At 40.3% G+C, this 14,121-nt stretch overlaps 2 protein-coding genes across 3 annotated transcripts; one reads left to right on the top strand and one right to left on the bottom strand.

Annotated features, from left to right (window-relative positions):
• Positions 1 to 473: 473 nt before the first annotated feature.
• On the top strand, positions 474 to 1,608 carry LOC131232474 (uncharacterized). Its single transcript, XM_058228729.1, has one exon. The coding sequence runs from the start codon at positions 551 to 553 to the stop codon at positions 1,169 to 1,171; it is 621 nt and encodes a 206-aa protein (XP_058084712.1). The 5' UTR covers positions 474 to 550; the 3' UTR covers positions 1,172 to 1,608.
• Positions 1,609 to 2,203: 595 nt separating this feature from the next.
• LOC131232472 (cell division protein FtsY homolog, chloroplastic) lies at positions 2,204 to 14,121 on the bottom strand. 2 transcript variants are annotated; one of them, XM_058228725.1, is made up of 12 exons: positions 13,648 to 14,121; positions 13,448 to 13,552; positions 13,152 to 13,225; positions 12,980 to 13,038; positions 12,700 to 12,737; positions 10,592 to 10,712; positions 10,375 to 10,443; positions 10,200 to 10,282; positions 5,145 to 5,213; positions 3,026 to 3,088; positions 2,729 to 2,853; positions 2,204 to 2,552 (listed from the first exon to the last, which is right to left on the bottom strand). In XM_058228725.1, the coding sequence occupies exons 1-11, from the start codon at positions 13,957 to 13,959 to the stop codon at positions 2,740 to 2,742; spliced, it is 1,107 nt and encodes a 368-aa protein (XP_058084708.1). In that variant the 5' UTR covers positions 13,960 to 14,121; the 3' UTR covers positions 2,204 to 2,552; positions 2,729 to 2,739. The 2 variants fall into 2 exon arrangements, with proteins under 2 accessions (XP_058084708.1, XP_058084707.1); XM_058228724.1 differs by having other exon boundaries at positions 2,204 to 2,634; positions 13,648 to 14,120.

Genomic DNA, 14,121 nt, shown 5'->3' with positions numbered 1-14,121 from the left:
TCCAAATATCAGGCGGATCACACCACATGAAACAGTGATTGAAAGCCCGCAATTAAAAACTTCTTGTGGGTCACAAAAGTTTTGGATCAAGCTGAGGCATGTGTGACTTAATCAATAATTTGGATGACATATAAACATTACAGTGAGCTCTGGGAAGTTTTTCATGGTAAACATTCAATCACCATTTTTGGGCTCCTGCCTAAACGAGCTTGCAAAATGAATCAACGGCGTGGATAAATCACATACATTATGGTGGGCCCACCCGAGTAGTACACATGACAGCAGCTTATTACGGTTCAACAACCTCATTATTTTCGGGCCACACAGCCCCACCAGGTCGAGATGAATGGTCTATTTTCGTGTCATGGTTGCATAAACATTGAGCCCTATTTGATGAACGGCTTGGATCCAGCACGTGTGCCATTACGCGCAGTTGTAGTAGTTCTCGCTTTAACGCGGGCCCACAAAGAAACGCAAGAAAACCAAAAGAGGGAGAGGATAAGAAAGAGAAGGAGAGGAAAACTCGCAGAGCAGCAGAAAGGAATAAGATATGGCCGCACCATCCATGTCAGAACTGGCCTCGTACATTTGCAGCAAGCTCCATTCGGTGTTCTCGCGAGCTTGCGAGAGCACCGATGGTGCACCAGTCGCGCTGGACGTTGCGGTCGAAGAGATCGCCGCTGCTGCGAGCCGCAAGGGCCGGATCTTCGTCCATGGAGTGGGCCGTGAGGGCCTCATGATGAAGGCCCTCTGCATGCGTCTGGCCCACCTCGGCCTCTCTGCCCACTGCGTTGGGGACATGACGACCCCTCCCATCATGCCACCAGACCTACTCGTGGCCTCGGCTGGGCCAGGTGGATTCCCAACCGTCGATGCCATCTGCGGGATCGCGAGGTCCGTCGGGGCTAGAGTGCTCCTGCTGACTACCAAACCATCTTCGGGGTCTGCGTGTCCGTACGCCAGCGCGATTGCGTTTCTACCAGCACAGACGATGGCGGACGAGCCAAAGCAGGGATCGGATCCGGATTCGGGTCTGGATCTGTTGCTACCGATGGGGAGCGTGTACGAGGGTGCGATGTTCGTGCTGTTCGAGATGGTAGTTTTCAAGCTGGCCAAGGTTCTTGGTCAGAACCCTCAGTCCATCACCGCTCGACACACCAATCTCGAGTAGAGTTTGGGATCCTGAATGCTAATTCCATGCTCGAGCACCAAACACAAATCCGCCATACGTGCTAACGTGGCACGTGTGTGCAGGGACATGGGACGTTCATATATGGGCCCCGCTCTGAACGTCGATCGAAACCAAAAATGTCTGGCCGTGCCACGTGTGTATAAACGAATGGTCAGCTTAGATGAACGATCACCAATGATCAGCGCTGAACGCGCACGCGTTGCTGCTCAACTGACGGTGGCGCACACCCTGTGAACGTCCCAGATCCCGCACACGTGCCACATTGGCGTGTCTGTGGTATGTTTATGTTTGGTGGTCCCATTTCCTCTTTTCCTTTCGTCTCCTTTTTAATATCCAGTGTAAGGCCTAGATTATATGTACACTTAAGGGGCAGTTTATAGAACGAGTTTACCATAATGTATCAGTTTAATATACAACCTTGTTAGTCTTCTGAGTTTTTATTGGCAAATTCTAGCTGTCCAATTGATGGCTTCTGAATGTATGGATGAAAACGAAATTGATTTATGGGCCATCGGCCATTCAGAATTGGCCCACTAACATGAATGATGGTTTAGATCCTGTTCACATATGCCTACGTCCGAAAAGAATTAAAAAAAAAAAAAAAAGAAACGGCAGGGGGTAGTGATCCCAAAGGAGAAATGGCAGCATGAAAACCGAAAATCAGTGTTCTAAAACCAACCAGCATTTGTGGGCAGTTTGGTCCAACCAAAATGGCTGGAAACCTGCTTATCTAAAATTATAAAAAGAACACAGCAAAGAACTAACCAGCTTTAGCGTAGAGGTTATAAGGCGTCTCAGCTTTTCTTGTTGCCAGTCTGCCCTCAATGACCATCCTAACCTCTCCTGTCGACTACTGTACGTTTGCCAATTGAATGCATTTGAGCCTGTTTTTGGTTCCAAGATTCGATTTAAGGTCGTTTGGGTTGGGGTCCATGACAGATCGAATTGAACAGTGCAGGCGAATCGTCATCTTAACAGATTGCTGGACTTTGAATCCATAATGTGGTTAGGAAAACTTAAGCCACCCATTCGCATCCATTCATCCATCAAGAGAGAGTATCCATGGATTCTTCATCAAATGGCAGGTTTTCATCCGCATGAAAAATCATAAAACTTGGGTCAAACAAAAAGTACAAATTTCTCAAATACTGGATTTGTACCGCCCCTATAGTCACATTTTATCCAGAAAAAGAAAATTGTTTGGAAATCCTTGAATAATATTCAACCAGAGACTTTGCCGGCAGAAGTCTTTCTTTCTGTCCTTAGAGCAGGTGTAGTTCACCATTGCATTCTTCACTTGTAAACATGATGGGTGCTTATCTTCCTTGCCAAGCTTTGTCAACTCAAATTTTGTACATAGCTGAAAGCCGATCACTATCCTATCTTAATAAACAGCATTTCATGCTTCTGTAACTTCAGAATAATGTATATAGAACAACTTTCTGGAAGCAGGCACGGAACCAGGGAATAAGTGGACAAGCTATTCAAAAACTGTATACAGAAATGATAGGAGATGCAGAAAATGAGGATCCACACCTCTTCAATTTTCAGGAGAAAATGGCATCAACAAAGACCTCTGCATCAAATGGCTGAAGGTCATCCACCCTTTCCCCAACGCCCACAAACTTTACAGGAATGCCAAGTTCATCCACCACACTCACCTGCAAGCAGAAATCAGGTGTTTTTCTGTATGTTGTGTGGAGAATAAATCACCTTTTTTTTTCTTTTTCTTTTTTTTGAACAAGAATAATTCAGTGCTCTTTTTGTTTGACCATCTAGTCCACAATAATGAAAAATGAGAAGAACAATTAAGTAAACAATTCCAGGTCTTACCACACAGCCACCTCGAGCAGAACCATCAAGCTTTGTTAGGATCAAGCCCGTGATTCCAACTACCTGTTGGATTTTTTCAACCACAATCAACAACTCAGCCATCAATGTCTCTGCATAATGCTCATACTTGCAATCCTCTTATGAGGATAGTCTTATGATGTCAGCAACTTCCATTAACTGGGGGGAAACCCAAGTAAAATCGGAACTGAATTTCGGATTTAATACGATGCTACATGGTAACCTATGTAAAATGGACATGATTGTGAAAGATATGGAGTATTAGGCACACTGGCTTTTAAGAGCTATATTTTCTGAAATGCATGTACAACTATTTAAAATAATAAAACTGTATTAAGTTTACTGTGAGCAAGCTCCGTCAGCATTCCATGCTGTCCACCTTAACTTCTCACGAATTCCCCTTTTGGGCAACGCCACAAAAGTTTTGATGAAGTAATCGAGCATGCTCTTTCAACTTTTGATCCCATGGGAGTACATGTGCATGTGTTAGTGCCAACTTGGGTCCCTGTGTTTATTATCTGATATGAGAGAACCCACCCGTGTGCCCTCATGGTCCACAATTTCCTCTATGATCCACCTTGGCAAGTATATCTGTGACAAGGCTTAGTTGCACAGACAATGAGGCAAAGCAGAAGTGACTGCAGGTGCGAGAGTAGGGAAGCATTCATTTCAAAATGTTAGCAAGTGCAGAGTCTGCGAAGCAAGAGAACTAGTTTGCAGTAGCAGCGCCTCCTTGGAAGAATCTTGTAACTAAGGGCATGAATAATGAGGGAGTTAGATATAGAGACTTGCTGGATCCAGGTTTTCTTGTCCCATGACTTTTAAATAGCAGTGACTTCTACAAGCTCACCATGACTGGAGCAGATCTTTCTTATTCAATAAGTCCATCAGTGAATGCATGGAACAGAAGACTCAGCCAAATGCATTCGAGGTTTCCTTGGAATCCTTGAATAGATTATCAGACATCCAGAATGAGGTATATTCTGTCTTCTATTACTAGATTCAAAGACTCTCGGACTTCACATGGAGAAACTGAAGCAATTTGATAACTGATAGAAATCCATTGATCACAAGAGACCTTTTGAGTTATTTATATTTGTTGGTGTTCTTTAATTTGGTCATTCTACCAATGCATTAGCATTTTAAAAAAAAAAAAAAAAAAAACAAAACGGACCCTTTTATCAAAGAGAATGCATACATTCTTCATTAGCTATGCGAACTCACTTCAAATGTTTTACTAATTTATTATTGCTTCACTAAAAATTATCAGCTCAGTTGGAACTTCTCTACTCTAAAATAATTCTGCATCACATATGCACACTTGTGTGAGACTGCACACACATACTATATTCATAACCACAATATTGGTGGTATCCGCTCCATCAAGACACTTGGACAGTCCATGCAAATGTACCCTGATTAGATGATTTGGTCCATCAATAAGATGCCCTTCTTTTATTATTGCCATCCATTTTCTAAGGCAAGGATGGGATGCTTAAGACTGTGATTAAAGATTCTTTAGAAATACAAGCAATCTATAACAAGCCCCAAAAAATAAACAGCTCAAATTCTTGGTTGGACCTATTTTTACATAAATGATCCTCACGATCAATTTTATCGGTCAATCGGGTGGTTAAAATGGTCCGACTGGGGCCAATTTTTGCATGGTAGACCATGAAATATGTGGTGGACCTAATAGACGGTCGGGATTGATTGGATATCCAAGTGGCCCGATAGTGTCTCAATACCATCAAATGTGAATGTTTCCCATACATGCATAGACAACTTAGAGAGAACAAAGCAGAAAGCATAAGACCAATTCACATCCGCAGTTTTATTGTATGGACCATAAGCTGTTTAACTTTAGGGCTTTAACAAAGCCTTTAAAGACCAATTATTGAGAAGGAACAATTCTATTCTAACAGCTTAAATCATTTAATCATAATTAAAAAAAAAAGAAGCAAATGATATTAAAAGAAGTCAGATATAATCTGCATTTATGAATTTACAGCTTTGTGGTACAGGAAGGAAAGGATCAACAAATATATGAATGCTGACAATAGAAAGCAAGATGAAAGAGAATTAAGGGTGGAAACATTACTTCATTGAATTCCCTTGCCTGCGGGAGCATGTTCAAGCCAGTTGTCCCATCCAAAACTAGCAAAATCTCCTGCAAAGATTGTAAAATGGTCTTGGATAAGCCAAGCATATTAATAACACTAAGGTTAAAGATTTTGATCTGTGGTTAGGATTTAGGAATTAAGTAAGTCCATTGACCGGATCACACTCAGAGGTCAAAATTTGTATACAAGAAGTATCCATAATACCTATAGCTTCCAAACAGGTGCAAATAAGACGGGACATATATTCAATTCCTCCAAACTAAAAAATGCTACACCCAAGAAAACTTGATTTTCAAGCAAAAGCATATTCTACGGAATGAAGAAGGGAACCTTAAAAGGGCTGCAGTGACAAGCCAAAGAATTGTGGAAGAAGATATGCACCAACATTTTCTCAAGTCCAAACAATCATCATATGGTTGCACAAAGTCAAAGTGTGAAGCAAAGTGACAACAGATTAGGCCTGAGGGAGAGGGGAAGCATCTGTTTCAAAATGTTAGCAAGTATAAACAGCTCGGAAGCAGGAGCAGGAGCGCGATTTGAAGTAGGAGCAGAGCATATGTTTATTGAATTTCTAAACAGAACCAAAGTTGCAAGTCTGATAGGTTCTCTCTTGAGTTGTGACAAATATAAGCCTCTGTTTAAATGATGTGAAAAAAATGCAAGTTTGCTTGCATCCCTGCATTTCTTTTCTTCAAATACACAATAAATAATTGATAAGGGGGCGAAGAAAAAGTTAGTGAGGGCATTGCTATTGATAACTCCGAGTTCAGTTGACACATCTTCAGTATGCGGACAATATGCTTTTGTTATGTAAGGCTGATGAAGACTTGGTGGAGAATCTGCACATGATTATAGTATGCATTGAAGGAGCTTCAGGGCTCCGAATAAATATTTCAAAGAGTGAACTATTGGGAGTGGGAATATCTAATGAAGTGGCCTTTTTTGTGAGTTTGTTTAGTTGCAAGGCAAGTTCTTTTCCGTCCACTTATCTTGGGCTTCCTTTGTGTATAGGTAAGCCTCCCAAGTGCGTAAAGGGATAAGGTGATCAAGCATTTTCAAAAGAAGCTTTTACAATGGTGAACTAGATCTTTATCATTAGGGGGGAGGATCACACTTATCAAGGCGAAGTTGTCAAATTTACCAGTGTACTACATGTCTCTTTTTAAATGTCCGAAATTGGTTTTAGAGAGGTTGGAAAAAATCAGGGGAGATTTCCTATGAAAGGGAGCGGAAAACAAGCAGAAGTTCCATCTTATGAAGTGGGAGGAAGTTTGCAAGTCATAGGATCAAGGGGGTGCCGGTTTGAGGAGTTTGGAGAGAATAAACGATGCATTGATAGGCAAATAGGTTTGGAGGTTCTGGGTGGAAGAAGAGTCTTTTTGGAGGGAGGTAGTGGGTAGGAAGTATGGGGTTGATGATGGGGGCTGGTGGACTTGTTCCTCATCGTTGTATAGGTTTTCCTTGGTGTGGAACGCGGTAGCTAGGATTAGGAATAAGGTGTGAGAAGGTATCGGTTTCTCTTTAGGTAACGGATTGAAGATCAAGTTTTGGGATGATATCTGGGTGGTGGATTAGAAATTGGGGGAGGCGTTCCTGAGAGTAGCTAGGCTGGCACTGAGGGAGGGGATTGTGGTGGCAGGTTGCTTCTTGATCCTAGGTGATGATGTGATCTGGGCTCCGCCGTGTAGGGGGAATTTAGACAATGAAAAGGTCAAGGAGTTAGTTAAATTGTTGTCCCTTGTTGCTAAGGTGAGGCTGGTATCTTGTTGTCCCTTCTTGCTAAGGTGAGGCCGGTGCTATCAAAATCGGATTGATGGTGTGGTTGAAAGAGAGATCTGGAAAAAAATTAGTTAGATCCTTTTATAAGACTTTGGAGGGAGGTGATACTAGTAGTGGAATATGTCCGTCTGTTTTTGTATGTTATGGAATGCCCTCAAAGGTGACGGCTTTTGCATGGCTAGTAGGGTATAGCAAGGTTCCAATCGATAACCTCAGGAAAAGAAAGATGATTCTCCTTGATGTATGCGTTATGTGCTTTCAAGATGAGGAATCGGTGGATCACTTATTCATCCATTGTGTTTTTGCGAGGCAGCTGTGGCAAAAGTTTTTTAACCTCTTCGGAGTAATGTGAGTCTCGCCATATTCCGTTAGTCAGTTCTTCTTTTTTGTGGCACGAAGGTATGCATAGGAACGCAGGGCGAAAAGTGTGGCGACTTGTGATGCTGGCCGGTTTATGGTTTTTATGGAGGGAAATGAATAATAGATGTTTCAAGAATCGTGTGAGGTGAGTAGACAAAGTCTTTAAGATAGTGAAATTGCATGTAATAGAATGGTCAGTGGCCTTGAAGGCTATAGATCTGTTTCTAGCTAACTGGGCTGAGGGCTCTTGGGGTGTTGTATAGTTTTTTTTTTTCTATTCTATATATTTTGGCTTTTACCTTTTTCTCTATAAAACTTTCGTCTCATCGTTCAAAAAAAAATAAATTGTGACAGGATTTAGGGCTATATTTATCATTCAAAAAAAGTTGTGGGTTTAGTTTTTAATCCTATGGTTGATAGTATTTTCTATTTTAAACAATTTTAAAGAGGAGTTATTAGGTCCAAGTCATATTTATTATTATATTTAATTTCTTTTTCATATCACCATTTATTTTTTGGGTATTTCTTAAAGAGTACTAATAAGTTATTTAGTTGGCATTATCTTTCGAAAAGAAGTTACTCCATTGGGATTTCAAAACAAATTTATATCTAGTCGTTTCCTAATTTAATTGGAAAACTTTAGTCACAAATTTAATCTTTAAAAAAGAAAAAAAAAAAAAAAAAAGAGAGAGTCAAAAGTTTGTTAGTGTAGGTTTCCTAGAATAGTATGAAACTTAAGGGATAAGTTATTAATCCTTCTAGTTAGAAAAGTTATTGGGCATCTTAAGAGTTGAGACTAGATAAGATGGATAATCGAGATTTATTAGGAACTCAAGGTTTTGAGTGTTTAATGTAAATACAAGCTTTTACATGCCACATAGCCATATCATTGGAAAGAACCTACATTTTTAAATTTCCCTATTTCTAGTGACTGAAAATTCTAGAAGTGAGATGCTTCTACTAGTGTCATACAACGCTACATGAACAACTGGCATGGAGTGATTTCAAGCTATCCCATTGATGCAAACCCCAAAGGGGAATGCAAATAGATCAAAGAAAGAAGAAAGAGATTGTTGGAAACAACCCAACAATCCTCTAGCCAAATGACCGCGAAAAAAACCCTCTCCAAATCTTCTACTGAATAAAACTAAAGAAGGAAACCTAAAAACTGAATTTTTATTCCATAATCATAATAATAATGCATTATGCCTCCATAACATAGCCTTATATAGGCTTAAAACAAAAAAGAGAATCCCCAATAATAAAAAATTACCAAAGTGCCCCTAAATCCCGTCACTACCATGTGGACTGGACCACAACTCACCCAAACGGCTCCAGAATTACATGATCTTCAGATCGTTTGAAAGCTTATTCAATAGGCTTTCAAACGGGACCAATATCATGTCATTCAGACATCGTTTAGTGCAAAAGTGGCCTGCCAAGAGAGTGACAAAAATACAAAAGACTATTATCTAAATCAATTTTTAGAGGTAATGATCAGGACAATTTATTAACTAAATCATGACTCTATCTCATCCTTAAGACTAATTAAATAAATAAAACCTATGAAATTGATGACCATATGATTGATCCCATGGGCCCCTCAACTTAAGTTGACCGTTGACCTCATCTAAGTTATTTAATAACGGTAACGGTGGCCATAACAACCACCGGTGTTACCGTTATGGTACGAGCCATAACAGCCCAGCCGTTGTGAACTATTTTTAACATAATGATATTTACTACCCTATAAGGGTAACGTGTCACGTAACTGTTTTTTAATATCTTGATCCTATCCAATTGATCATCAAACTGTTGATTTGGTCTAGATCATCAATCAAGACAATCTGAACAGTTGGATTGATTATAATTTTAGATCAACCAGCTTGTGTGGCCATTTGGTTGCATCACTGCTCTATTCATAGCCATCCATCTTCTCAACCCTCCAACTTCCAGTCATTTACATTGGTTTCAGCGGTAAGAGACTCCTACTTTCCCTTACACATGGACATCAATAGTTGCTGAGTTTTACCAATTGTCCTACGTCAGTGATTGAGCATATTTTCAAAATAAATAAATAAATAAAATAAAATAAAATAAATAAATAAATCTTAAATCTTCAACAAGCATGGTCTGCCCCTGTGGAGGAGCCATGCATACTGTACAAAACACTTCAAATTGGGAGAAGTTGGGACACTTATGTGGGCTCCAACATTTAGAGATTACTCGGGTATCCCAGGGTGTCTGCGGATGGTGGTGGGATGAATCTCACATGGGTTTTCAGATCTTCCTTGGGTGCTAGGATGCAACTAAGGATAGTTCCTTATTTGTTGAGCAAGTCAACAATGCACAAAACTCTCAGCAGCAATGTGATTATTTGTGTGCAAGGTCAAGTGAGTTGTTGCAGGCTATTGTTCTGCAAGAGGTGCACATAAAGGTTGATGGTAGTAGGCTCAACCATGGACAAGATGCTTGTCCCTGACTCTACTACCAAATGGCCCCTGAGGGTTTTCCTTCTCAAGGAGATTCTTAAGGAGCTTTCGATAGGTACAGCTGGGTATGTCTTTCAGTGTGCAAGGTTTTGGGTGGTGAAAGAAAAGGATCATAACTATCAGAAAACAAGGGCCAATAGCCTGTTTAAACTCTCAATCAATTGTTGTTGTCTCTCAAGAAGATGTTTCACAACTCAGACAAAATAGCTTCTTGACAACAGGATACAAGAATGGATCAGAAGAAAGATGCATAAATAAAACATGCTATAAGGCTTTACTTATTGAATACAATCCCAGTATACTGAATCAGGCAAAGTAAAATGGTGACTATTGTTGACTGGAAAGAATGCAATCCTTTACTAGAGAAAAATGAAACTCAGATGAACTGATAGCTTGGCTCACATTAGGTGCACCAGAAATGACTTTAGCAACAGCTTTTTTGCAAGCAAGCAACTCTTCCATCAAACTGTAGTTAGTGTGTAGACCTGAAATAAATTACTAAGGACATTAAAAGCACACTAGTGAAAAACAAAAAGAATATAACAACCAATATTCATAAAAATAGTTTGATACATACGTCCAGAAGTGTCACATAGAACTACGTCAAAACCTTCTTCTTTCCCCCTTTTTACGGCCTTGGAAAGAACTACCCATAATCCAAATCAAGATGTCACATTAATCTACCACTGAGAAAAATGTCACATTAATATCACAGCATGCAAATCTACAAGGATTATCTGATTTCCAGAAAGCTCATCAAACAGTTTCACAGTTCTATGTAGATTAGCTCATACCTGATGATGCTTTGACCTTCTCTCCTTCACCCACAACTATCTCTGACCCAGTCCTCTCAGCCCAAACTTCCAGTTGCTCACTCGCAGCTGCTCTAAATGTATCGCCGGCTGCCATTAATATCTGGAACAATTACAGAGCATAATTTACAGTTAGCAATATCAGATGTATGATTGTATGATCCCCCCCCCCCCGCCATATTTTGGGAAAAGGAAAAAGAAGCAGGTGACAGTGAATATGATTCCACCCATGCATATTTTGGGAATCAGATCCTTTTGGTGCATACCGCAAAATGCAGATTGCAGGATATGCTGAATGCTCCCATATGCAAAATGCATCATGGAAGGAGAATGGATTGGTAATTATAGGAACCATCCTCATTCTGGGTGGTAGACGAGTTTCCACCTACATTCTTCGATACCATCCGAGTTGGTCCTTAATCTGCACTCAAGTACAAGAATCTAAAAGAGGAGAGCTATAAAGGGAGCTTCTGATTATTGTAGATTCTTGTTGTGGGGAATATGTATGATTTGTATCAAGAATAAAACATATTCAGGTTTGGCAATAAATTTCAGTGACAAGCAAGGCTCCTTGTAATAGAACCAGCATCTGTTATTCCACAGAGGTAGTGTAGATGCCCCACCTAATACTATGGTTATCAAAACTAATCAATCGAACCGGACCAGAATAGCCTATTCCTCAACTCCTACTTCACAAGAAATCACAATCGTTAGGTTAGGTCAGGCCTGTGCCTAACCAATTTCAAACCAAAAGGCCCCAAATCTTAGTTACAATGCAATAAGAGAAACAGGATCCAGTCGTATTGCCGACCTGGTCCATCACGTTTTTTTTTTTTTTTTTTTTTCTTTTTCTTTATCTTTTTCTTTTTCCAAACATGTTGCTAGTAAATTGCATCACACATCCACCTGTGACATGATGCAACCCCCTTCCAATTTATTTTGACCCTTCTTGGTTTCCTAGGACCACCAACCCCAATTCCAACATTTTCAAGAAAGTGTCATCCTTGTACTTTACCTATCATAAGGGCTTTTGAATTTACCAAGCAAACCTACTGTAAAGCCAATGAAACAATGTCATGTGTCCTCATGCATCAGAGGGCAAATAGGACGGTGCCATGTGTCACCCTCAAATTACCCCAAAATTAACAAAGAACCATCTCCTACGTTTATAAGTGCAACCATTTGCCTCACTGCATGGGGGCTTTGGTTTTTCAAACCCCTAGACTTTCTCTACAACCACCCCCTCATCCTCTCCCTTGCTTCTAGGAAAAAACTTACAACACCCCCATCTCCTAGAGTTTGCACCATGTGAGGAAAGGGAAGAGGAGATTCTACGCTTTAAGAAAAGAGAAAAGGGTCAAGGAACTAAGCCCCTTAAATCTTCCTAGAGCAATTGACAAGGGTGGGCGCCTCAACCTCATGGTTTCTAAAAACAGCTTCCGAACCATTGCTAGGTGGATTTGAGAGTTCTTCCTTCCTATTTGAATTTCTAGAATCAAGGCCCTCCATGAGATATGCAGAACATTTCTAGACAGATTTTCTTATTCGCTTACATGCTACATTTCCATCTTCCTTACACACCCTTCCTCTTACTACTTTCCTTTTGTCATTCAATTGAAGGTTTTTTTTTTTTTTTCTTTCCTTCCTAGAGCTCAATACTAAAAACCTTGAATTCCATAAAGTAGAGATTGTACATACGTAAGGGCAGAGAAGGTGCTTAACACCTTCCTTCTATGCAATCAAGGCCCTTGATTAGATCTTTGAAAAAGATAAACCATATTGGAGTTACTCTAACAAAATCAACCCCTTCCTTATATGTAACCAAGACCCTTGATTAGATCTTTGAAAAAGATAAACCATATTGGAGTTACTCTAACAAAATCAACTTTTAACTCTTGGTTTGGTTCTACGGATTCTGGCCTATTGTTGATTCCAGAATTTTGGCTAGTGGAGAGTCTTCATTTTTTATGAAATTTTGCCAGTGCCAGTCTGTTCCACAGGTAGGTACCCAAGACAAGGATAGCTATTTGATTTAGATTAGGGAGAAAGCAAAACACTCAAAATCAAAAAATCAAATAAGAACATCTCACCTTTATCCCCTCATTCTTTAATCTATGAGCAAGCTTTCCTGCAAGGATTAAAGCAACCAAGCTATCAAAGAACTTCATTCTCCTTTCACTTTCCAAAGAAGGCCCAAAGATTGAAATAGCTTAAACTCAAAGATTCAATTTTTCATCAATGTCAATTCATGTTCCAAATATTATTAGAAGAAATTATCTCCCAATTTAATAACACGATTAAGTGTACTAGTCTCCATATTTGATACTTGAAAAGGAAAAGTAATAGTATGGTGGCATGCCGATATCTTACCGAGAGATGTCGTCTTTCCACCTCCATTTACACCAACAACCATGATTACTGCCGGTTTCCTGACGATATAAGAAAAACAACATTCGAAAGTGTCGCAAATTGATGTCATTTCAGGGTTTACCACAAGAAAAGAAAATCGCAAATCCAAAACCTAGAAATTAATAAAACTAACCTGAACCCCAGTTGAAGTTCTGTCTTTTTTGCTTTGCTTGTCAACAAATTAAGTACGCTTTTCTTCAAAGCATCCTGGCAGCATTAATTTCCAACATACAATTTACACTAATATCCAAGGCTGTGTTTGGTTGAATTGTGATTACCTTCCTTATTATCCATATGAAGGACTACGAATTGAATTGCAATTACCTACTTTCAAGTTGGACTTGAAAGGGCCATAACTGCAATTCAATTCAACAGCGCATCCAATTGCACCAACGTAGGAAGATAACAGAAACCGCCCATTATCTGCACCTTAATCTCACTTCCAGATTTAAGCTTTCCTGCTAAAATATCGCTTCGCAAGCTATCGACGATTTTGATAGAAATCCTCGGCCCAAAATCAGAGACCAGTAAAGCCTACACAAGACGGACCAGATTGCGAGCATCGGTATTAGGAGTAACAGGAAAAAATGGGAGATGGACGGAAAAAAATTGGAGCAGAATGTACTGACCTCCTCGAGTTCATCAAGGACACGGTCGGTGTCGGCGAGATTCCAGTAGAGGAGAAGCTCGTCGATGACGGCAAGATTGTCTCGGGTCTTTGAGAAACCGGAGAAGAGCTTCTCCACATCGCTCTTGGCTTTCTCCTTTATCAGGCGGCCCAGCTTCGTGAAGAACCCGGCCTGGCCAGCAGAGCATTTGAACCGAGGGAACCGGTTCTTGCTTAAGGGAAGTGAGGGTTTTGGCGGGAGATGAGGGAGAGGGGGTTTGGATGGAGAAGAAGAAGATGGGAGGAGAAAGGATATTGGAGAAGGAGAAGCCATCTTCTTCTCCTTCTTTCGAGCTTGTTTTGTCAGAGAGGAGAGAGGGGATTCGAAAGCGTCACTGCTTCATCACCTCATCTTTTGCTCGAGGCAGAGGCAGATTACGAAAACACTCGCGGGTTTTCACAGAACTACGAAAAAGCCCCTGGCATGAAGGTTTTC

This window comes from Magnolia sinica, chromosome 18, assembly GCF_029962835.1.
Source record: "Magnolia sinica isolate HGM2019 chromosome 18, MsV1, whole genome shotgun sequence".
Lineage (NCBI taxonomy): Eukaryota > Viridiplantae > Streptophyta > Magnoliopsida > Magnoliales > Magnoliaceae > Magnolia > Magnolia sinica.
This window is presented reverse-complemented; position numbering and strand designations above follow the sequence as displayed.

Coding starts and splice junctions, on each gene's coding strand:
- LOC131232472 (XM_058228725.1), bottom strand. CDS start 13,959: ATGGCTTCTCCTTCTCCAATATCCTTTCTCCTCCCATCTTCTTCTTCT. Junction 13,553..13,647: donor TCCTTGATGAACTCGAGGAG/GTCAGTACATTC, acceptor CGTCTTGTGTAG/GCTTTACTGGTCTCTGATTT. Junction 10,713..12,699: donor TAAAGAATGAGGGGATAAAG/GTGAGATGTTCT, acceptor TAATTGTTCCAG/ATATTAATGGCAGCCGGCGA.
- LOC131232474 (XM_058228729.1), top strand. CDS start 551: ATGGCCGCACCATCCATGTCAGAACTGGCCTCGTACATTTGCAGCAAG.